Source organism: Gopherus flavomarginatus, chromosome 2 (assembly GCF_025201925.1).
Source record: "Gopherus flavomarginatus isolate rGopFla2 chromosome 2, rGopFla2.mat.asm, whole genome shotgun sequence".
Classification (NCBI taxonomy): Eukaryota; Metazoa; Chordata; order Testudines; family Testudinidae; genus Gopherus; species Gopherus flavomarginatus.
This window is the reverse complement of record NC_066618.1, coordinates 258,747,190-258,772,096: the sequence shown is the minus strand read 5'-3', so window position 1 is coordinate 258,772,096 and position 24,907 is coordinate 258,747,190. Positions and strand designations below refer to the sequence as shown.

The following is a 24,907-nucleotide window of genomic DNA, read 5'->3' as shown; positions in this document are numbered from 1 at the left end:
CTCTCTTATTTGTCAGTGTTTGATTTTGGAAAGGGACACATTTCTGTTTAGTCTAAGTGAGCAGAGATGCCTCATACTTGTGTGAACAGTGCAGCTAACTTCTGCTATGTTTGTGGTGAAGTGACTTTTGCATCACAAAAGTGCAGTATAACCACTATGGTTAAGAAAGCCTATCACCTTTATTTTGGCTGCAAAATTGGAGATCAGGACAAGAGGTGGGCCCCACACGTATGCTGTAACACTTGTGCAAGAAATCTTCGCCAGTGGTTGAACAGGAAAAGGAAATCTATGCCTTTTGCCGTGCCAATGATTTCGAGAGAGCCAACAGATCATACCAGCAATTGTTACTTCTGCATGGTGCCTCCAGTTGGGAAAGGTGTGTCAAAGAAGAAAAAGTGGACTGTGCATTATCCAAACATTCCATCAGCTATACGCCCAGTACCCCACGGAGAAGGACTGCCGGTTCCTGATGCACCAGAATCATTCTCACTTGAATCAGATGAGGAAGAGGAAGAGGATGAAACTTCTGGTCCTGAACCATCAACGTCACAGGACCCACATTTTCTCCCATCCTCCTCCTGTGAACCACACCTCATAACACAAGGTGAACTGAATGACCTTGTCAGGGATTTGGAACTACCCAAGAGTAAGGCAGAGCTGTTGGGCTCCAGACTACAGCAGTGGAATCTCCTGGCAGGCTATCAGGGCAAATGGAGCCCATCAATGCTTGCAGACTATTGCTGGACAGTGACAAGAGATGCTCCATTTAATGAATACAAGAGACAAGCCAAGAAGCGCCGAGTAGACACTGAATAGGACTGAACTATGTACATAATAGTTTTTTGCCTTTTGTTTCATAATAAATTTTATTTATATAACCCTTTTGCTGATTTTTAAAGTGTTACATAAAAAGGACAGGTGAAATATTATCATGTAAAGCAACCATAAACACATGAAAAGACCTAGGGTTATAATTTATGATTAAAACTCTACTATCTACACAATATACATAGACATAAAATGTAAAAACTTAAGTATCTTAGAAACAGTAGCCAATCAGTTGTTTTAATTGTCATATTTGAATTCAGCACATCAAAATACATAATAAATAACACATTTTATCTCTGAAGCAGACGACTTCTCAAAAATTGAAGACCAGTGTTATCAAGCACAAAGAGGGCTTGAGAATGAGAGTCAGCTGCAGAAGTGAGTAATGTGTGCAGGGGCCCACGTAGAGAGAGAACTGCTTTAACATCATAGCACAGAAATCAGTCAGTAATCCTTACAGTTATACGACAGTGTGTTAAGATAACAGTTGAAAACACTACTGTAGGTTGGGGTCACGTTCTGTAGGATACTGTTACATACGGGAGAAAAGTAGGGCTGAGCACTGCAGGGCTCGTCTAACCTAAGGCTTTGTCTACACTAGGGAACAGCTTCCACTTGGCAACTGGTGCCCAGCAATTCATGCTGATTCCTTAGTGTGGATAAGGGCAAGCTAAGGGTTTGCACTGATTGAGTTAGTCAGAGTTTACTACTAACTATTCTCACTTTCTAATTTTATTTAGTGTAACTTATTTTGTTTTCACATTTTTTTCCTGAAATGATTATAGCATATGCTTTTTATAATTTATTTTGTACGTATACTTGTATTTAGCTAGTGCTGAAATAAAATTGTCAGTTCTCTTTCCTATATGCTACGAATAATATATAGTACCATCAGCCTGCTCATGATTAACATGTTAACCTACCTCAGTGAGCTCCCAGGTGATGCTAATAGTCCAACATAGACCATAGCTGCGGACCAACAAGGCCTTCATTGCCCAGCCCCAGAAATGCCCAAAAGCAAATATGTCAAAATGGCTGAGGATTCTTTCCCAGGTGATAACATGGCAGTTCACAGCATATTCCTGTTAACAAAACAACAGAACCTCAGTTAGGATTTACATCTGGAAGCACCAGAACAGAAGGACAATTTTAATTCAGCATAAACTGAAAGGCTGAAATTAAAGATATTTTGGATTTTGAAGTGGGTATTCACCCATGAAAGCTCATGCTCCAAAACGTCTGTTAGTCTATAAGGTGCCACAGGATTCTTTGCTGCTTTTTTGGATTTTGAAATCCATGTTACTATTTCCACCAACATTAGAAATGCCCTCTTCCGCCTCCTCCTAGCCCTGGCAATTAGGTTAGAAAAAGGGTCACTGGGAAACTGAATGGTGAACACTTGAAAACAGAAGGAATTTTGCTTCTTCTGGTGTGCATCTCTATCATTTTTTATTTGTTTAAGCAGGTGCTGATTGTTATCATTGCCGGTAATTATGGGGAAAATTCTGTCCTCAGTGCATAGCCTCAGGTACGTACACTGTAGGTTGGTTTTTGTGCATGGTGTGGATTGGGAGCAGAATGTCCCTCTTGGGCCTCAGAGCTATACAGAATGAAGTCTCTGTACCCTGCTCCCTGCATGGATAGAACTGCACCAATGCTGCTGCGATCAGGACCTCACATACCTGTCTTAAATGGAGAGAGGACTTAACACTATGTACAAGTTTATATATATATATATTTTAAATTAACCAAACTGCTGTAAGCAAAAATCATGCTGCGCTCTTCCATAAGCCATAAATCTGAGATGAGGTAGAACAGGGACAGATAGAAGAAATCCAAAGAAATAGTTATGTGAAATAATGTTGCTCCCCATCCCTCAGTGCTCTTCCTCAATTTGTAGCCAGTAAAGCTGCAGTAATGAAGAATAGGATAATAATGATGTCATCTTGGTGTAAATGAATCTGAAAGGGGTAGAGATAGTCTCTGCAGTCTTTGGGGTGAATGCTGCATGTGTGACTGAAGGATAGAAACAACAGTAAGGAGAAAGAAATATGGAAAATACACATACAAACCCCCAAGCAAACAGGTCATGGGATAAAAAAAAGTTATATACAAGTGATCAAGGTTCTCTTGCTTTAATGCTATCCTTGAAGGTCTGGTTTTCAAGAAACTCAACAGTGGTACATCCTCAGTACAATGCTTGAAGCAGTTCCACAGACAAGTTGCAGCTCCAACTCCCACTGACTTCAGTGGAGCCAGGATTTCACCTAAGCTCTCCCCACACAGGGACGGCAAGTGCTGCTCACTGCAAGTGCCCTTGCATGGGCAGCAGGTATAATAGGCCAGGGGAGGCTAAGCCTCTGCTAACCCGGCTGTTGTATGACGACACTCTGCCCCATGGCCCCATACTCACTCCCCTTCTTCTCTGAAGCTGGGGGGGCTCAGCTCCAGCCAGCGGCCTGGGAGGTCAAGCTGGGGCTCAGGCTGGCCAGCGGCCCAGTGATCAGGGTGGCCTGCAGCAGCCAGAGCAGCTGGGGTTAGGCCACCCAGAAGGCCAGGACTCTTCCAGCCATGGGGGAGTGGTGGTGTGGCTCAGGGCTCCAGCAGATGAGGCCTTATGCGTAGGGCTTGGGGGGTGGGGGGAAGGGCAGGGAGAGAAGGGGCATGGAAGCCCTGGGCCAGGCTCGGAGCAGTTGTGTCTGAGTGTGTGTGTGGTGTGGGGGGGGGGGCGTTTAAGGGGCGCTGAAGCCCCGAGCCCAGGCTGGAGTGGCTGGGGGTTGAAGCAGGGGAGATCAGATTTCATGGACGGTGACATGTTTTTCACACCTAGGTAATTGGCAGGGCCCTACTTATGCAGAAGGGACGGGGCAGGGGGCTAGCCTCCCCAAAGCTGGGGGTTCATGCGCCAACGATGGTCACAGGTAAAAGCCACTCTAAGAGGATGGCTGAAAGGTGGGTTATTGCCCTGTCTCCTCTTCTCGCAGCCTAGCAGAGTTGATTGGGCACAGAGAGAAGTGAAAGCATCATCTGCTGTAAGGGTGACAAAGCTTCAGTTGCAGTGCACGTGCCCAGGGAGATCCCTCCAGAGGAGTTAGGAGCCCTAGAAGGAAGCCTATTGCAATGTAGTCCACTCTGCACCCTGTCCAGTGCAGAATACGCCTTAAAAGCCACAATCTGGCCCTACATTTTAAAAACCATTACACTAGAATTTTAAAAAATGTGTTCCGAGCAAGTCTCCTAGCTGTAAGGTTTGTATTTATTACTTCTACAGTGTAATACCAAAGATAGGATAGCATGAAAAAGCTCAGGTCAAGAGCCTATGAAATTACAGAATCTTAATCTAATTATTTAGGTTATTCACTACTGCCACATTACAATAATGTAGGGTGGATTTTTTTTTGGTAAAATGTAGAAGTCATCTTATTGATAGGCACAGCATTTTGAGCACCAGAGAGAGACTCTCGTTTTGCCACCAATGCAAACAAAAGCATCAGAATATCTACTTAGTGCTTTAATTTTTGACCACAGATGGGCATACATCCTACAGCATGCCCTAGACTCTTCCCAGGCCTGGCCACAGAAGACCTGCACAGTATGAACTTTATGGGTTTTGGGGAGAAGGACAAGGAGGGAGAATACAGTTGCTTTACGCTTTGTTACTTCTTTTCCTGCATACACATATGCAGAAAACAGGGTCCAAATTCAAGCCATAAAGCTATAAAATTAAATTAAGTTCATCTCCCAATTTGTAGAATGACCCACATGCATATGCAATTTTTTAACTATGTACTCTGTTTTATTTCTTGAACAAAAACAAAGTGTATTGTTTGCCTGAAGGAGATTGTAAGTTCCTAGACAGGGCAGGGTGCTGCAAGTTTGTATATTGTAGACACAATGATAATACTCAAATAAAAAGCATAAGACTTGCAGCAAAGATTCCCCAGAAAGAAATCTAATTATACCTGGAGCTGCAAGTATAGCTCTGACACCCTAGCAGTGCGTGCCACTTGCACTTTCCTTTGTGTCAAGAGGAGACTGGGCCATAACTCTGGATTTAGTTTGTTCACAAATAAGTCATCTATTATAACTATTTGTAAGTGATATGAAATAAATTAAGTCTGTGCAAAAGCACAAAAGGAACAAAGTTCCATTGCTTAGTACTGTCAGGAAAAACCCCATATTCCTGATTATATTTGGTCTGATAGCAATGATAGACCTCCTATTCTGACTTGACTCCAAGCTGCTCAGGTATGATCCAGATACTACAATGGTAGATATCCTTCAGATATCTAGTATCACTTCCATGATTAATATAACCCAGAACCTCAACACAAATATTTCTAATATGCCCAATAGATCCGTTTTTACTAATCTGAATCAGAAAGAGTAAAAAAAAAATTTTGTACTGGTTAATTAAAATGTAGAGAGCTGACAGTTAATACAAAATAGCTGTAACTTGCATGAGGATGCTATGTATACGTACCATGATGTCTGCTTCCCTGGTGGCATAACGAAGATTAGGATCTAGCCAATACATCACTGCTTTGACCTGCTCCAAGTTAAGGAAGAGCACAAACACCAGAAACAGGAAATAGAGAACGCTGAGACCTGTTGGAGGTAGAATCATATTCACATGCAATGTTTATTGAGTATCAGAGGGTAGCCATGTTAGTCTGCATGTGTAAAAGCAGCAAAGAGTCCTGTGGCACCTTATAGACTAATAGACGTATTGGAGCATGAGCTTTCGTGGGTGAATACCCACATCTGACAAAGTGGGTATTCACCCACGAAAGCTCATGCTCCAATATGTCTGTTAGTCTATAAGGTGCCACAGGACTCTTTTCTGCTTTTAATGTTTATTGAGGAAATTCCATGGGCCAAACAGTCAAAAGTTGGTTACAAAATGATGCCCCAAAGCCTGCTTACAGAGGTTAACTGCACACAGAAATGCCAATTTGCACAAATGCAGGTTTTGTTCAGACAATAGCTGCATACAAACATTTTACAAACACAGACCATGTGGTAATCTTTGAAAACAAACAAACAAACAAACAAACACCGCCCCCCCCCAGCCTTTTATACCATTGCCTATCGCATATTCTATTATGCAGACATGATGGCGCAAACAGAACCAAAACAAGTCACATCCAAAGAGCAATTTAAACACAGAACTTAAGCAGGAGCACAGGGGAAGCTCTGAAAAAAAGAGATATTGGGACTCAGGGACTGGGCTTTTCCTGTCCCGATTTCATTCTCTCCTGGCCTCACTAACATAGCCTTCTAAACCAATAATTACATATTCAGGAACAGAGACACCTGCTTTGAGCTGCTCTGGAAATGCAAATTTAGCTCAAATTTTAACTTTCCTGGTTAGCAGCTGCTTTGATGTTCTGGAGATTATCATTAAAAGTTTAATTCTAAAAAAAGGAAAACTAAGGAAATTCAAAACCACAAAACTACACTAAGATGGTGTTAAGACTGAGCGTACATATCAGTAATTTAAGGGTAAACACACAACAGGGATGTTTTAATACTTGATTTTGGGCATAATTACAATTCTGGGAAATTCAATTTAGGTTACACTTAAGAGAAATCTAAAAGTGTCAATGCAAGAAATGCACAGTTTAGACACGCAAACAACCTTAATTCTGTCCACTAGCAATACCACGAAGGGGAAAAATACGGAAAAACAACCCATATTTGTCTTTAAAATCAGTTTAATTAGGACAAACACTAATAAGTCTTAATAATAATGAGGTTATTGCATGATGTCACTATATATTAAGAGCCAAATCCTGTCCAGAGATATGCAGAGAGAATATGAGGGCTAGAGAACTGTGCAGAGAGCTTCCCTCCCACAGGGGATCTGTACAATATCAAGGAAGGATGGATATCTATCTAGCTACTAGACGAGGTGTAGCCTACTGATTAGAAGTTGTGGTGAAATATGCACTTCCCAATTGTGCGTGAGACACTGTTTTGGAGTTGCAGTTAGGTGCACCTCTCAGAGCCATCCTGCTCTGCATTTACTGAATAACTGTGGCTGACTAGTCATGCCAAGGGAAGCAGAATCACACCAGAGCAGGATTTTTCCCTAATTACGCAGGCACACTCTCTAATAGTACAATAGAAGTTCTGGGTGTGTCAACCTTGAGACCATCCTTTAAATTTACAATTATTGTAACCCAAGACGGTACAGCAGAAGCCAGGTTATTCAAGCTTTTCAGTTAGCTGAATTCTCAAACTTGTTATAGCTAATCAGCAGTGACTCTTTAATGTCAACAGATGAGTCATCAGCTACTTTAAGAGGCTAGATATTTTAGCTACATAAAAAATCCCAACAGAGGCATCTTCAATATCTTTTTGAACAGATCTATTCTTTATATTAGACTTAATTCTATAAAAATATTTTCAAAATCTGCTTTATGCCCCATGAACCTCCAAATATTTTGAGAGGAATTTTGCACGTTTTTGCCACGTATTTCAGATAGTTTTAAGAAATAGAATTTCACTGAGTAATTCCTGCAGTGGAGGGAATTTTTCTGCCCTGCAATGTAAGTGAACACTGTGCTGATCAATTTATGTACTCTGGTTAAAAGTTTTGCAATTAAATACCACATTTAGATAACACACTGATGGTCAAAAATACCTACCTAGATAAAATTATGCTGGCACAGATGGCTCAATGGGACCCAAGCTGCTCCCCAATAATGTAAGTGTGAAACATGAGTGACTGTAGCATGGGTTCAACTGCACTCCCAGAAATGATAAAACCCAGGGTGCAAACCCAGGCAAACATACCCTTCTCCTGACCTAGTGCACAGAGGAGGGCTGTTGGGTTTGAGAGGAAGCCTGCCCTGCATCTACCTCACAGTGGCAGCTCCTGTCTCACGGGTTTGGGACCGACTGCCTGCTACAGGCATTGCAGCTGGGGTACAAAGTCGCAGCGCCACTCAGTTCTGTCCTGGCTGCAGATGCTGCAACACTCATGCACCAAATTAAGATACTTCTAGGAGTAAAATGTTCAATAAAATCACAACATTTGAAAACTGCTTTTCTTGAAACATGAAAACATTTCTCTCTCTCTCTCTCTCTCTAAGCCCCCATGCTTCCAGAATGAATGTGCAGTGCCTGGGAGAGATCTTAAATGCATCAGCCCCCTCAACAAATGATTCATAAATCTGCAAAGGTTTTAAATTTAGGGCTTCTTTCAACGTATATTCATAAAAACCTATTCACAATTTTTTCTGCTTCACTGGAGTTGATCATTTTGAGTAAAACTTGAAGCTCTAACTGTAAGACATGTTGGAATACTATAGGTCATCCCTCTATCTGTAGAAACAAAGCAGCATCCCTCCACAGTCAGGTTAGAGTACAGGAGCAGTGTCTAATTAAAATATTTGTTAATGAATTAATGAAAAAAATATACAACACAGTTTAGGAATAAAACAATTACAGAGATGGCAATTTTCTTAGGGAGGTTATTTAAAACTTGAAAATGTAATCTAACTCGATCTCCCAGGCTCCTGGCTCAACAGCAGTCGCAGAGAGCCTCCATGGATTTCAAGCTCCTGAATCCCTGACAGGGGGATCTATGAAAAGAGGCAGGGAAGTTTTGGAGTGAGTTGTAGGAAGCAATGTAAGAGGCTTCTAGGTTCAGCACATGATATCAAGATGGCCATCAATGGAACAGTGGTGGTGACTTGTAATAGATGTACCATGTTTTCGCTCCTGCTTGAAATCCCTTCTGTCTTCATGTGCATGAAGTGCGGGTTAGTGGCTGTGCTGGAGGAAAAGATTCTTGCGTTGGAGGAGCAAGTAGAGATGTTACTGAGAATCAGAAAAGCTGAGAACTTCCTAGAGAGCCAGGTTCAGGAAACAGCAGTACCCCAGATTCAAGGAAGAATGGAGCTGGCCATAAATGAATCAGAGAGAGAGAAAGTCAGAGAGGAGGCCTGGCAGTTTGTAACTACTATAGGCAAGAGGTCACAGTGGCATTCTACATGGCTGGAGACAGATGAGGCTGGGCAGGCTGTGGCCACGAAAGAGAAGAGGACTGTCAGGGATTCCACACATCTAGAAATTTCAAATCAATACCAGATCCTCAACGTGGAAACTTTGGAAGACATCTTTCAAGATCCAGCCGGTCCAAGGGAAGGGAGACATGTAAGGGACACACATGTGCCAATTCCAATATATCTTTTTTTGAGATGGGGCAACCACATCTGCAGACAGTATTTAAGATGTGGGAGTATCATGGATTCATAGACAGGCAATACGACATTTTCTGTCTTATTATCTATCCCTTTCTTAATGATTCCCAACATTCTGTCACAGCACACTAGTACTGACTTTGCTAGTGCTTTTTATGTAGCCTGTCGTAAGACTAGGCAAATATCTAGATGAGTTGATGTACCTTCTGGAAGACCTGTGTGTATCACTGGCTGAGAACCACCATCCTAGTGGAATTAATCATTACCAAGAAATAAGCTACCAAAGACTCTGAACAGAGGTTGCAATGGAATTTTACCAACATATCAAGAATACTTATTCATGGAATTTTCATTGCTTTTTTCCTTCCTCAGGCAGCCAGATTTCAGCACCTTTACTCTTAAAGTGCTTCACATACACAGAGTAATTACTGCACTCACAAATGGGGAAGAACATGACATTGTTTAACAACATAGAGCAATGTTATACAACAGTTTGGAATAGGAAGTGAATGGGGGAGGGGGAAGGATAGCTCAGTGGTTTGAGCACTGGCCTGCTAAACCCAGGGTTGAGAGTTCAATCCTTGAGGAGGGCCATTTGGGGATTAGTCCTGCTTTGAGCAGGGAGTCAGACTAGATGATCTCTTGAGGTCCCTTCCAACCCTAATATTCTATGATCCTACATGGATAGCCTAACAAAAGAAAATCAAGTTTTCCCGCAAAGAGTTCTATCACCCAAAGAAGACAGATGATCCTTGTTGGAGATTTAATCCTCAGAAGAACTGAAAGAACATTCTGCAAGGGACAAGCAGACAACAGGATAGTGTGCTGCCTTCCCAGAACCAAGACTAAATAGGCTTCTGAAGTCAACAGGTGAGGAGACATTGGTGATGGTTCAGATCGGCACTAATGGAACTGCGTTGCAGGATATTTCACAGATATTAGATGACTTCAGGGAACTCAGAAATGCACTGAAGAAGAAGAATGTCCAAGCAATCTTCTCTGAGATTCTTCTTGTTCCACGAGCTACATAATCCTGCAGCAATTCAATTTGAGTGATATATGTGGGAGATCTCATGCGGCCAATACTAAAATATTTTGGAATTTCTAAACATTACGGATGACAATTTTCTACACAAAAAGTGTTGCAGCCAACATGGGGGAATTCTTTATTAAACCTTGTCCTAACAGATAAAGGGAAACTGATGGCAGAAATAGAAATTAATAGTAGCTTAGGTATAAGTGATCATGACTTGATCAAATCTATAGTGTTCAAGCAGAATGAAGTCCAGACCAGTAATATTGGTGCTTTAATAGGGCCAATTTCACAAAGCTAAAAACAATTATGAGCCAAATCAGCTGGGAGGAAGAATTTAGTCAGAAAAGAATGACTCATAATTGGGATTCATTTAAGAACACCTTACTAGATGCCCCAAAAGCTGTAGACTCACAGCTGAGGAAGAAGGCCGTACTGGTAAAAAAATGACCTGGTATAGAGGGGAAGTGAAGCCAGCTATAAATATATAACAAATGGAAGAAGGGGAAGCTGATAGTAATTAATATAAATCAGAAGTTAGGAACTGTAGAAAACTGATAAGGGAAGCAAAGGGGCGCAGGGAGAAATATATGGCCAGTACACTTAAGGACAATAATGATTTTTTAAAAATGCATCAGGGATAAAAAGAATCTTGACAATAATATTCACACACTACTAGACAGAAGTGGTAGACTTATCAATAGTAATGCAAAAAGGCAGAAGTGTTCAATAAATATTTCTGCTGTGTATTTGGGGAAAACAGATGATATACTCTCATCATATGGTGAGAACACTCTTTCCATTCTACTAGTACCTCTGGAGGATGTTAAACAGAAGCAATAAGAGTTAGATATTTTAAAATCAGCAGGTTCAGATAACTTGCATCCAAGAGTTTTAAAAGAGCTGCTGAGTTGTTCGCTGGACCATTAATGTTGATTTTCAGTAAGTCTTGAAGCACTGGAGAAGTTACAAAAGACTGGAAGAAAGCTAAGGTTGTGCCAATTTTTAAAAAGGGTAAACGGGATGATTCACATAATTATAGGCCTGTCAGCCTGACTTTGATCCCTTTCAAGATAATGGAACGGCTGATATGGGACTCAATTAATAAAGAATTAAAGGAGGGTAATGTAATTAAAGTTTATGGAAAACAGATCCTATCAAACAAACTTTTTTTTTTTTTTTAATGAGATTACAAGTTCGGTTGATAAAAGGTAACAGCGTTGACATAATATACTTAAGACTTCTCTAAAGCTTTTGATTTGGTACCATGCAACATTTTGATTATGAAACTAGAAAGATATAAAATTAACAAGGCACACATTACATGGATTAAAAACTTGTTAATGATAGGTCGCAAAGCATAACTGTAAATGCGGAATTGTCATTGAGCAGGTCTGTTTCTATCATGGTGCCGCAGGGACTGGTTCTTCGCCCTAGGGTATTTATCATTTTTATAAATCACCTGGAAGAAAACTTAAAATCATCACCGACAAAAGTGGCAGATGACACAAAAATAGGGGGAGTGGTAAACAATGAGGAGGATAGGTCACTGATTCAGAATGATCTGGATTGCCTGATAAACTGGGCCAAGCAAACAATATGCATTTTAGTACAGCTAAATGTAATTGTGTACATTTGGAACAAAGAATGTAGGCCATACTTACAGGATGGGGGACTCTATCTAGGAAAGCAGTGACTAAAAAAAGATTTGAGGGTCATGGTAGATAATGAACTGAACATGAGCTCCCATTGTGATGCTATGGCCAAGACAACTAATGTGATCTTGGGATGCATAAACAGAATAATCTTGAATAGGAGCAGAGAGGTTATTTGACCTCTGTATTTGGCATCAGTGCAACTGCTGCTGGAATACTGTTTCCAGTTCTGGTGCCCATAGTTCCAGAAGGATGTTGATCAATTGGAGAGGGTTCAGAGAAGAGCCATGAGTATGAATAAAGAATTAGAAAACATGCCTTATAATGAGAGACTCCAGGAGCTCAATCTCTTTAGCTTATGGTTAAGGGGTAACTTGATTACAATGTGTACATACGTATGTGGGGAACAAATATTTAATAATGGGCCCTCCAATCTAGCAAAGAAAGGCATAACGTGATCCAGCGACTGGAAGCTGAAGTTAGACAAATTCAGACTGGAAACAAGGGGTAAATTTCTAACGAGGATAATTAACCATTGCAACAATTTACCAAGGGCCATGGTAGATTTGCCATCACTGACAATCTGGATATTAGATGTTTTTCTAAAAGATATGCTCTAGGAATTATTCTTGGAAAGTTCTATAGCATGTGTTATATAGGAATCTCAGACTAGATGTTCACAATGTAAGGCCCTGGAATATACGAACCCTGGCAGGGGAGAGCTCTCCGGGAGCTGCAGATCATGAAGCATTGGATCTATGGGCCCATGGCAGACAGCATGGCAGGGCCCATAAATGTGATTTGGTGCAAGGTAATTGAACCCTACTGATTTTCTTGAAAAATCTCAGGTTCAACCAACCAGCATTTTCTGACGAAACTAGGTAAGATAAAAATAAAAATTTAAAACTTACCAAAAACCATCCGCCATATCGCTGGATGTGGGCGTGTAAAAGGCCCTGTGGAGAGAAATGAGGGCCCATTATGCTAGTAAGAGACAGTCCCCTCACTCCAGACAGACAGAAGATGGAGTATTATCCCCATTTTATAGACAGGGAACTGAGACCCAGAAAAATTAAGTGACTCATCCAAGGTTCCCCCAGGGACACTGTGGTAGAGGCAGGAACTGACTCTACATCTCCCAAGACCTAGTCTGTTGCCTTATCTACAAGCCCATCCCCTAAGCTGAAGATGCTCCCTAAAGAATGGGAAATGCTCCAGAGCTCATGTCTGCACTCCATGCTTTCCAAGATGGCAGCTGAGTTTTCTCTAGCAGCAGCAGGATTGGCTGCTTTAAATGCTATATTTACAATACACCCGCCTCCCCCGCTGCAGAGACTGTACCCTGGACCTGTAGCCCCACAAGTACTAACCCCCTTGAGCCAAGGGAACTACCTCATTGGCTGTGAGTAAGTGGAACCAGCCATTAGGGGGCACTGCACTCCCACAGCCTACCCAATGGTTACACCCATAGATGAGTGAATCTGATTCCCTCCCCTTTCACTAAAAATACATCGAGGATCAACCCCCTCCCCCACGCCGGCACAGATGATGGCCTGGTCCCCACTGAATCCCTCTCACATTTCATGCAGTCCCCCTGCATATCTGGGTTCGTGGGGTGCTCCTCAGTACCCCTCACCACAAGTTCTTTTATGCACAATGTAGGCTCCAGCAATAAAACCCAAACACCTAATCTGAGCTCTCAGGCATCTCTTTTGCCTCTCTGCACTAAGCCTTCAGCACTTGGAATTGCTCACTGCCTTCCCGAATGGGTTTGTAGTTGATATTCTGCGCATGTCACTGGTAATACCTTTGTCTGATCTTTTGAAGACATTTTGCTGCAGTAAATGGAACTTGGGAGGTTGTGGGTTGTTGGTTTTTTGGGTTTTGTTTTGTTTTATTTTTTTTTTTTGACTGAATGGTGCACTGGAGAGAGGTGATGGATTGATGGCTCTAGTACCTAGAGTCACCTCTGGTTCTTGTAGAACGGGAGAGCAGCAGGGCCAGCCAGCCAGCCCTCACCCATGATTCCCCAGTGATGGGCTTCTGTAGATAAATCTCTGATAATTTTCATCTGACTTTACATTGTGCCTCTTCATATAACCTTGTAGTTGGTCTATCCACGTATGACCTCTGTTTTCACGAAACTTTTTATCAAAGCCTCATGTAGAAACCTCCTACTGATGAGCCTTGGCATATGAAAACTCTGTATCAAAGCCTCATATAGAAACTTTGCATTGCCCTTGGTATAATGTTTAGCCCCCAAGGACAGAATAAGACAGAAGAAAAATGTCCCTTTGCTGAGAATAGACTCAAGATTTCCCCCCACCCCTTAATCAATTGCCCTGTTGAATGAATGAGGTGTGAATGAGGAAGGGGTGAAAGGCAAGCTCCTCCAGACAACTGCAACTGTTGGAGAGGAGATCCAAGCCAGACCCGAAGACAATAAAACTTGTTAAGTGGGCTCAAGTACTTGTAAAACAATATCATTCTTGTGTTTTTATTTTAAGTACAAAATTAATATGTATAACGAATTGAAAAGTATGTATGTAATTAGTAATTTGATATGTTGGGTGGTGCCTTTTTTATGTGCTCGCTCCCCCTGATGTTAGAACCTGGCTACGCCACTGTTCTTGGAGCCTCAGTTTTCCCATCCATAAAGTGTGGATAATGATCCTGACCTCCCCTTTGCAAAGCACTTTGAGATTTACTGATGTAAAGCACTGTAGAAGAGTCAGGTATTATTATTTATTATTATTAAGAGATTTAATCCCCAAATATGCTGAAAAAGCTGACATTTCCATTTTCAAGGGACTATGGCTCTCTAGCAAGACCATGCAAAAGATAAATAACCTGTATTTTGTTGGTATTTCAACTCAATGCTACTACAACTAATTTATACAGTTGCTTAATTTAATGCAATGTAAAGACAGTGAATAAAATCGATCTAAATAAAAAAAAAAAAACCAGTTGCTAACCTTTTGTAACTGTTGTTCTTCGAGATGTGTTGCTCATGCCCATTCCATGTTAGGTGAGCGTGCTCGCCACATGCATTGGTGCTGGAAGTTTTTCCTCAGTGGTATCTGTAGAGGACTACGTATGGTGCCCTCTGGAGTGACGCACATATGCGCCGATATAAGGGGCCGCCCTCCACCATCCCTCAGTTCCTTCTTGCCGGAACTCCGAAAGTGGGGAAGGAGGGTCCAAATAGAAAGCTATGGTGTGCCTGACATCTAGAGTATGAAGGCATCTCTCCTCATTGATCTTGTGAAGTTTCAGATAGAACATGGGAAGGAAGACATCCTGGTTGATTAGAGGAGCGTGCAAAGTCTGATGCCTCTCCCTCTCTTGGTCCAGAGCTTGAATCCCTTACAAATGCGGCACTTTTTGTGGATATGGGACTCACCCAGATACTTCAAACAGCTTAGGTGTGGATCACTAATTAGCATGGGCTCCTTAAAGCGATCACATGACTTACAGCCTGGGGAACAAGGCATGCCCCATCCCTGGTTTAACTCCCTCAAGGGACTATTCGCTAAGGTCTACTAGCTATTAAGAACTGTAATCTAACTACTAACTAACAACTATTTACACAAAGTTCAAAGAACCACGGAATAGAAACCGCTTGCTAGAACAAGGGGAGCGTTCCAGCACCGACACTGGCAATAAGAAGGAACTGGGCTGGGATAGGAGGTTTATACTGGAGCATATGCGCGCCACTCCAGAGGGCAACAGAACCGGTCCCCAATGGATACCACTGAGGAAAAACTTCCAGCACTGGTGCATGTGGTGAGCACACTCACCTAACATGGAATGGACATGAGCAATCACTTGAAGAAGCAGCAAGCAATCCTTTCCATCTCAGAAAGTAAATGGCAACAAGTGAAAAGAAATATGCAAGTGAAATAAAGGTAAAGCATCAATATACTTACCATTTGGAAAAGCTAGAACACTAATGATTAGAAAGAAGAAAACCACAGAGAGGATACCCTTCCAAATATTATCTTCCGGAATAGAATCATTCCTGAAAAGACAGACATCAAGTTAGTAACATGACTTTTTTGAGGACAATGACTAAAGGCACTCTAGATACCAGGTTAATGAAATACATTTGGAAATAAGCATTGAAAATCAGTGGCGATTCACAACCAATAAGAGATGCTAACTTAGTAATGTTTCACTTGACACCCTTGCACATCCATTTATACAAGAACAAAGCTAAACATAAAATCAAAATACAAATAAAGAATAATAATATATTACACCACAACAGAGTGCCATGGCAGCCTTTCCTACCCGTGAAACTTCTAAGCCCTGGATAGGTCAGGTCTGCCATGGGAAGGCTGCTGCCATGTGAAGCTCCCATATGGCACATGAATAGAGACCTACCAAATTCATGACTGTGAAAAACACGTCACAGACTGTGAAATCAGATATCCCCCATGAAATCTAGCTAATGGAGGGGCAGGGCTGGGGGCTCCTACCATTCACCAGGCTCCAGCTGCTGGGGAGGGGTGGGACAGGACTTCCTCTTCCCCTGCACAGCTGCTCTCAGGGGGAGATCAGACACATCTCTCAGTACCTCCCCTGACTGCAGGAAGCTCATGGCTGCTACCAGCTCTGAAGACTCCCAGCAGCACAGGGGAGATCAGACCCACCTCTACCTCCGGGAATCTCCCCCGGCCGCAGGAAGCTCTACAGCTGCTGCCTTCAGAGCCCAGAACTGAGGGTGGGAATCCCATGACCCCCTACATCAGCTTTGCAAACCTGCCCTCCCCACCGCCCTTTTGGCTCAGGAACCATGTGGTTACAACACTCTGAAATTTCAGATGTAAACAAAAATGTGAAATTGACCAATTTAAAAACCCTCTGGCCCTGAAATTGATCAAAATGGACCATGAATTTGCCAAGGTCCTACACATGACTAAAGCTCTCACCAACAGAAGTGGAGAGCTTTACTCATATTTAATAAAAGATTTTCCTTACCTACCTCTAAAGCACCTCATGGCAGTGACCCTTCTCTAATCTTCCCCGTTTCATTCAGATTTACTAGTGTCAGTTTCCCGCTTGTAGTGCCACTCATGCATATCTTTAGAGTCATTCCATGACTAGCAAAAACACAGGAACTCTGCCCTAGCACTGGGCTCCCTGTGCTCCTCCAGGAGTTCTGCTCAGAGCTGCTCCCCTGTCTTCTCCAGACGACCCCCAGATTCACAATGGCTCCGCATACAGGGGTGGTATTCCTCTGCTACAAATTCACATAGCAGTGAACATTCATTATTTTCATTTATTAATGCCTGGTAGAATGTTTTCCATAAAAATGAAAGCCACTGAATGATTTAATAATCAAGTAAAATTGCTGCATAATTCAATGCAACCTAGCCACATATGTTAGAGAAGGGTGGACTAAATCACTTAAGTTAAGCCTAAGGCGGCAGCAAATATATTTGGCTTTGTACAGATCAAGATTTCTGAGCCTTATAGAGCATTTTTTTTTTTGGTCACTATACGAACAGATCAGATTCTCCCTCCTATCCCCACCCCCACCCCAAGACCCTGACGATTGTGTTGATCTTTAACATCTTTCTCTCTGTACATCTTCTTTACTTACTGCCTACTAGATAGTCAAAGCCTTAATTAAGAAAGTCAAAAGTTACTGCTTTAGTTAGTTCATTTGGGGATTAATACAGCAACACTTTTTAAAAGGATGTTATCCTGCCCTTTTGCCAGAGGCAGGTAAGAAAAAATGTAAGTCATAGCTTAGTTACTGCTTCTAACCTAGAAGATAGACTACAGTGTTTGTTTGGAAGACGTGTTGCTGGGAATCCCGAGAGGAAGGTGCAGGCCCAGGGAAACAAAATGACTGTCACAACAAACCATAATTAAGAAAATGTACTTGAGGGGCTGTGCCAAAAAAATAAAAATTCTGCACACAATATTTTAAAATTCTAAAAATTGTATTTTCAATAAATAAATGTGGAGGCTCCAGCATGGTAGTGAGGAGCACAGGCCACTGGCTGCATGGAGGTGGGACATCACCCTAAAGCCCCCCCATCCCAGCAGGGACTCGGCAGTTGCACTGTGTCAAGGTTGGGAACAAGGGCCAGGCCTGCCCAGAAACACCCTGTGACCCTGCCCCTCTGTGCCAAGCACACCAGGTTTGGGCAGGCAGGCTCAGCCCAGCAGGATCCAACTGTGATGGGCCTTAGTGTGGGGTTCTGTGTGGGGAAAGCTGGATGTTGGGGGATCGGGATGAACAGAGGCTCATTGGGGGGGGGTATGGGTACACAGGCACTGGGACTCTGCAGGGGGGTCCAGGTGAAGGTGATTGGGGCTCAGCAGGGGGTGGGGTGGGGGATTGGATGCAGGTGGCTTGGCGGGTGGAGGGGTGTCCAGGTGTTGAGGGAGTGGGGTTTGGTCGGTGAGGGTCCAGGTCCAGCTGGCTGGGGTTCAGTGGGGTGGGGGTCTGGGTGCAGCTGTAACCCCACACGAAACCAAATCCGAAGCTAAGAGGTAGGATGGCCCAGACATGTTGGTTTAATCAGCATGGTTCCAGTTTTTTGATGGGATAGGAATGCACAGTCCTGCATTCTATTCCTGCTTTAATAAAACACAGCCTGTCACCTCCATTAAACGCTGGTGTGTGGACTTCACAAAGGAGTGCCCCCCACAGCCATCCCTCAGTTGCCATTTGCCCCCTTGTTGATTGCCTCTCAGCTAAAAGAAAGCCATATCCTCCTCCCCAGAGGAGGAAAGGGAAACAGTGGGGCACAGTCAATAGGAATCCCAGCTATAGCAACAGATTTGAAGGTGGGAAGCCAGAGACCAGCTTATCCAATAGGAAAAATAAGGCAGGTGCAGCAGTTGCCCTGAATATTTAGGTGACAGATACATTAGAAAAGCCTAAAATAGGCACATTAGGCAATTAAACACACACTCAAATTTACTTTGTTGGCTTTTCCACACTGAAGCAACCCCTCTCTGAAGGTTAGCTCCATACCAGTCTGCCAACTTCAGGACTGTGACCTCTGTCTCCTGAGATCCTAATGAAGAACCACTACCAGGTTCCAAAAACTAAGGATGGATCTGGCTGCTGCATCCAACAGAAGATATTTTCCCAGGTTCACCTCAGATCCTTAAATTTCTGGCATAGAAAGAACTCAGGGCAAGACAAGAAAGAGGCTTTCCAGGGCTGAGTTAGCCCACCCTGGTCTGATATTCCTTAAAAATAAATTTGTACTAATAATTACAGTACTAAGTGTATAAGACAACATTCTTGAATTTTGGGTTACCTGCCTGCATTGCACATGTGAATCTGTCATGGGTGGGTAGTAAGTGACTGCAGAAGGAAAGCAGTGCTGAGTCATTTATGTTTAGGCCTAAGGCCTGGTCTACACTACGTGTTTAAACCGATTTTAGTAGCATTAAACCGATTTAACTCTGCACCCGTCCACACAATGAGGCCCTTTATATCGATATAAAGGGCTCTTAAAACCGGTTTCTGTACTCCTCCCCGACGAGAGGAGTAGCGCTGAAATCGGTATTGCCTTGTCGGATTAGGGTTAGTGTGGCCGCAAATCGACGGTATTGGCCCCTGGGCGGTATCCACAGTGCAACACTGTGACCGCTCTGGAAAGCGATCTGAACTCGGATGCACTGGCCAGGTAGACAGGAAAAGCCCCGCGAACTTTTGAATTTCATTTCCTGTTTGCCCAGCGTGGAGCTCAGATCAGCACGGGTGGCGATGCACTCCCAAATCCAAAAAGAGCTCCAGCATGGACCGTACGGGAGATACTAGATCTGATCGCTGTATGAGGAGACAAATCTGTTCTATCAGAGCTCCGTTACAGAAGATGAAATGCCAAAGCATTTGAAAAAAAATCTCCAGGCTATGATACAGAGTCCACAGCACAGTGCTGTGTGACAAGTGTAACGGAAAGCCAAAGAATCAAAAGGACGCTCATGGAGGAAGGGAGGGGGGACTGAGGACTCCAGCTATCCCACAGTCCCCAAAAAGTATTTGCATTCTTGGCTGAGCTCTCAATGACTGTAGGGTCAAACACATTGTCCGGTGTGGTTCAGGATATATCTCTTCAATTTACCCCGCCTCCCTTCCCGTGAAAGAAAAGGGAAAAATATCATTTCTTGACTTTTTTCAATGTCACTCTATGTCTACTGCATGCTGCTGGTAGACGTGGTGCCGCAGCACTGAACAGCAGCATCCTCTCCCCTCCCTTCCCCGGTGGCAGACAGTACAGTGCAGAAGGACTGGCAGCCGTCCTTGTCATCATCCCATGAGTGCTCCTGGCTGGCCTCAGGTGAGGTCGGCCGGGGGCACCTGGGTGAAAATAGGAATGACTCTCGGTTATTCCCCAGATGGTTCAGAATGGCTGGTAACCGTCCTCCTCATAGCAACTAGGGGCTGAGCTCCATCAGCCCCACCCCTTTCACGCGTAAAGAAAAGATTTTGTACTGCCTGGACTATCACAGCAGTGAGATGCTGGGCTCCTCTCCCCCCACTGTTTAATGTCCTGCCTGGACTATCATAGCAGCTGGAGGCTGCCTCCCCCTCATTTTATCTCACTAAAAACTCAGTGTTTCATATTCCTGCATTCTTTATTACTTCATCACACAAATGGAGGGACACTGCAACGGTAGCCCAGGAGGGTTGAGGGAGGAGGGAAGCAACGGGTGGGGTTGTTGCAGGGGCACCCCCTAGAATGGCATGTAACTCATCATTTCTGCAGGATCTGACACGGAGCGGCTGTGCTCTCTGGTACACTGGTTCTCTAGCACACTTGCCGCATATTCTAGGCAGGACTGACTATTTTTAGATACAACACAAAGGAGGGAATGACCCGGGTCATTCCCATTTTTGTCTGTGCGCCCCCGGTCGACCTCAGTGAAGGTCAGCCAGGAGCACCCATGACAGCAGCAGACGGTACAGAACGACTGGTAACCGTCTCTGCGACCTTGCAAAGGCAAATGAATGCTGCTGTGTAGCGCTGCAGTACCGCCTCTGTCAGCGGCATCCAGTACACATACGGTGACAGTGACAAAAGGAAAAATGGGCTCTATGGCTGCCATGCTATGGCATCTGCCAGGGCAATCCAGGGAAAAAGGGTGCGAAATGATTGTCTGCCGTTGCTTTCAAGGAGGAAGGAATGAGTGACATTTACCCAGAATCACCCGCGATACTGTTTTTGCACCATCATGCATTGGGATCTCAACCCAGAATTCCAATGGGTGAGGGAGACTGCGAGAACTATGTGATAGCTACAGGATAGCTACCAACAGTGCAACACTCCAGAAATCGATGCTAGCCTCGGTACATGGATGCACACCACCGAAATATTGTGCTTTGTGTGGCCGCATGAACGCGACTTTATACAATCTGTTTTACAAAACCGGTTTATGTAAAATCGGAATAATCCTGTAGTGTAGACATACCCTTAGAAAACTGGGGCTCTCTGAAGGGATATTCCAAAGGGGTAGGGGAGTGATTGGGACTGGATGGCCCAAGCATGGGAAATGAGAACATGGTGGGTAGAGGCTCAAACATCACGATGAGGAGAACAGGTAAGACAGACAGTGGGGAATGTAACTGGAAACACATGACCGAAATACTCTTTTCTTCTCTACGCCTATTCAAACAACTAGCCACATGTGTTGGGTATTGCCTCAGCAATGGAAGAAGAGGTGGCATGTTCGTATTACTCAGATTGAGGAAGTTTTCATGGCAGTTGGTAGTGACAAGTGAGGAGAAAATGAAGGAAAACATAATGAGAGCTGTCATCCCCCACCCTTTGAGAAAAAAGAGAGAGAGAAACAAGGAGAGATGAAGAGATGTCAACAGGCAGTTGAAATGAACTGGAAATTAAAGGGAGCAGAAGAAAAAAAAAGGGGAGGGAGGGACAGACAAAAGAGGAAGATACCAGAGCTAGGAAAAAAGTGACAGCAAAGAAAGAAAAAGAAAACTAACAAGTCTATCCAAAAGCAAGTATCTGAGCACCCAGTTAAAGTTCTGTGTCTTGAGGATAGTAGATCTGAACTCCAGCCCAACCCACCTTTATTTGGTAAAACATAAGGACTAGCCAGGGGTTGGCAACCTTCCAGAAGTGCTGTGCCGAGTCTTCACTTATTCACTCTAATTTAAGGTTTCGCATGCCAGTAATGCTTTTAACATTTTTAGAAGGTCTCTTTCGATAAGTCTCTAATATATAACTAAATAATTGTTATATGTAAAGTAAATAAGGTTTTTAAAATGTTTAAGAAGCTTCATTTAAAATTAAATTAAAATGCAGAGCCCCCTGGACCAGTGGCCAGGATCCGGGCAGTGTAAGTGCCACTGAAAATCAGCTCAGGTGCCTCCTTTGGCACACGTGCCATAGGTTGCCTACCCTGGACTAGGCATTTCTTTTTTCCCCCTGGGTGAATCATCAATCCCAAGGACCCAGTCTTTCAAGATACGCTCAGCATCTCACAGCATTGTGCCCTAATAGAAAAACCAGTTGGCTTTGTCCAGGGATAAATAGTTTTAGGCACTAATACAGAACTATTTATGCAACAGAATACGGAGATACAGGGTCATAGCCAAGATTTTAAAAAAGGGTCTCTGGGCCATCCTATCCAAATTACAAATGACAGTAAATGTTGATACTTGATGAAGACAAGGGATGCACTTTATCAAATGTATCTTGTTGAGTGCCACACAGGTAGTAATAGGAAAGGGATGCATTTTGTTGGGAGTTTCTAATTAGATTTTTGATTTTCCTCTCTCACAAACACACATTTCCTCTCACATACACACATCCTTCCCAGTTTTACAAGATATATTTTGTTACCTTTGTAATTTAATGATTAGCTACATTTATATTCTCAAAATCAAAGCTATCAAATTACATTTTTTTTTTAATTTTATCAGCCCTGAGAAAAGTAGTGGCTCTCTCCTCTGTAAATCTCTGCTGGTGTTCAATCAGTAATAAAAAAAGTCTAGTTGTAATCTGTGACCATATACATATGTCACCATGATCAACAAGTAAACAGTAAACATGAGTTCAAATTCTGTAAGGCTTACTTTGGCAAACCACCCACTGAAATTAGTGTCTTTTGACTAAGGATTGCAAGGCTGCATCTATAGTGAAGAGAATTCACAAACTCCTGCTCAGGAAATACAGGTTTCTAGCAATCACCAAGCCAAAGGAGAATCACAAATACATGAGCAAGAGTGTGACCCTATTCAGGAGGAGACATTGGAGCATAGGTATACGCACATATATGCTGGCCCCACTTCTGCATGGACCTCTGCATGAGTGGACTGCTACTGATTACAAATAAGACCCCAATCCTGCAAACACTTATTCATATGCTTAGCTTTACTTCTGTGAACAGGCCCAGTGACTTCAGTGGGACTACTCACAGAAGTAATGTTAGCACCTGAATAAGTGTTTGCAGGATCAGGGCTTAAGCCATCACATTACCAGTGGTGTCTCTGTAGAAGAAAAAATTTACAAAAATGACTGCATAGAACAATAGTGTTCAATAAGCAAAAGATGTGATGCTATACAAGAAATGGTGTAGTTGATAACTTTTTTATTTAATAAAAATAAGTCCCAGAACTTGAGAACTGCTTGAGAACTATGTTCACTTCAACGAAGACTTCAACTGATGGTTTGCAAAAACATGGTAGGAAACTTAATAACACTGAAAAAAATAACAGCATTAGACTTTATGGTACCGAGAGCAAGCTTTGTGGTTTGTTTAAAAAAAAAAATATATGATTCATTTCTAGTACCTGATACTCTATATCTTGCTAGAGGTATAAACTTATTAAGACACATTGTAATTTGGATTAAGCTAATTGAAAAAAGGCCAAAACAAAGTCTTACTTGATACTACTACTAGACCAATTTTGATGCCACAGCTATGGTTTGATAAGATCTGTTACAGCTCACTCTCACTAATCCTGAAGAAATTTACCAGTGAAGATGGTAATGAAACAAACAAACCCACCCTCCTTTCACTGTACACTACCTTCTCCATCAAGAAATAGGAAAAAGAAACATACAACAGACTTCTATCAGCACTGTCTTCTGTCATGATAAAAGGGACTAGTATCACTAACATAAGAGATGCCTTGTCTTTATCTACAGTATCAGCACTTAAAATAATCTGAATTTGAGAGGCTGACACAAAATATGTATCCAGTAAAGAAGATTTCAGGTATATAACCAAACACACAGCAAACCCAAATGATTATACTTCAGATTTGCCCTGTGCATAAAAAACACCAGGCAAAGTGAATGAATGCCAGTTTGAATAAAATCATAGTATGATAGTCTAGGATGCATTCTCCTGCTGCAGTTAGGTGCTTTCCAAAAGCAAAAAAAACCCTTCTCTTTATGAGTATTTTTAGGAGTCCAGCACAGAAGTAATACTTGGCAGGGATGCCTTGACAACATCCAGAGGGCGGGGGACAAATCTAGCAGAGGTGCAGAACCCCAGTCGCTCTGTGGTCATGTTCAAAATAATGGCTCGAATTTTTTTTTAAAAAAAGAAAACCTGGCGCATTGTAAAGACCAACCCAGACCGGTGTGACTGTCCCCAGCTGGGCTGCGCCTCCACAAGTCACTGAACTACTAGCCTGTCGCCCAGCCTGGCAACCTTCACGCCTAGCTAAGTAACCTTCCCTGGCTCTCTCCTGCCATCCAGTCCCTCCCCCATTCATCCCCGCGCACCGGGTGAAGGCGAAGGCCATGAGGCTGAGGATGGTGAAGCTCAGCAGGGTGATGGTGTGGGGCCGGTAGAAGAACTCCAGGGTGATGTCCTCCACCTGCTGCTCGTTGATCATGCGGAAGTGCAGCCGGTAGTTCACATCGTCCTTGCTCAGGGTCCGGCTCCCCACGCAGGACGCCATGTCCCCGCGCGGCGACGCCCGGCCCGGCCCGGCCCGGCCGCCTGCTGCGCTCAGCTGCTGCTGGGGAGGCCGCCCGCGGGACAGAGAAAGAAGCGCTCCCCGGCCCGGGGCCCTGGGCGCGCGGGACCAAACGGGCGCTAGGACCAGGCCCCGCCGAGGCGGGGGAGTTGGGGCGGAGAATTACTGCGCGTGCGGGGAGAGGGAAGAGAGTCTCCACCCCCACCCGCCGGCAGATGGTCTCGCCCGGCAGGAAGCGCCTCTGCGG

General features: G+C 43.3%; 1 protein-coding gene across 2 annotated transcripts in view; it reads right to left on the bottom strand.

Annotated features, from left to right (window-relative positions):
* The window catches only part of PTDSS1 (phosphatidylserine synthase 1), a 197,804-nt gene that overhangs the window by 31,402 nt on the left and 141,495 nt on the right, over positions 1–24,907 (bottom strand). Inside the window, exons 1-5 of one of the 2 annotated variants that reach the window (XM_050941037.1) lie at positions 24,464–24,760; positions 15,659–15,750; positions 12,641–12,685; positions 5,312–5,436; positions 1,752–1,910 (exon numbers count right to left, since the gene is read on the bottom strand). In XM_050941037.1, the coding sequence (XP_050796994.1) occupies positions 1,752–1,910; positions 5,312–5,436; positions 12,641–12,685; positions 15,659–15,750; positions 24,464–24,642 (600 nt within the window). In that variant the 5' untranslated portion in view covers positions 24,643–24,760. Of the gene's footprint in view, positions 1–1,751; positions 1,911–5,311; positions 5,437–12,640; positions 12,686–15,658; positions 15,751–24,463; positions 24,761–24,907 lie in introns of those variants that run through there. The other variant, XM_050941038.1, reaches the window with a different exon arrangement.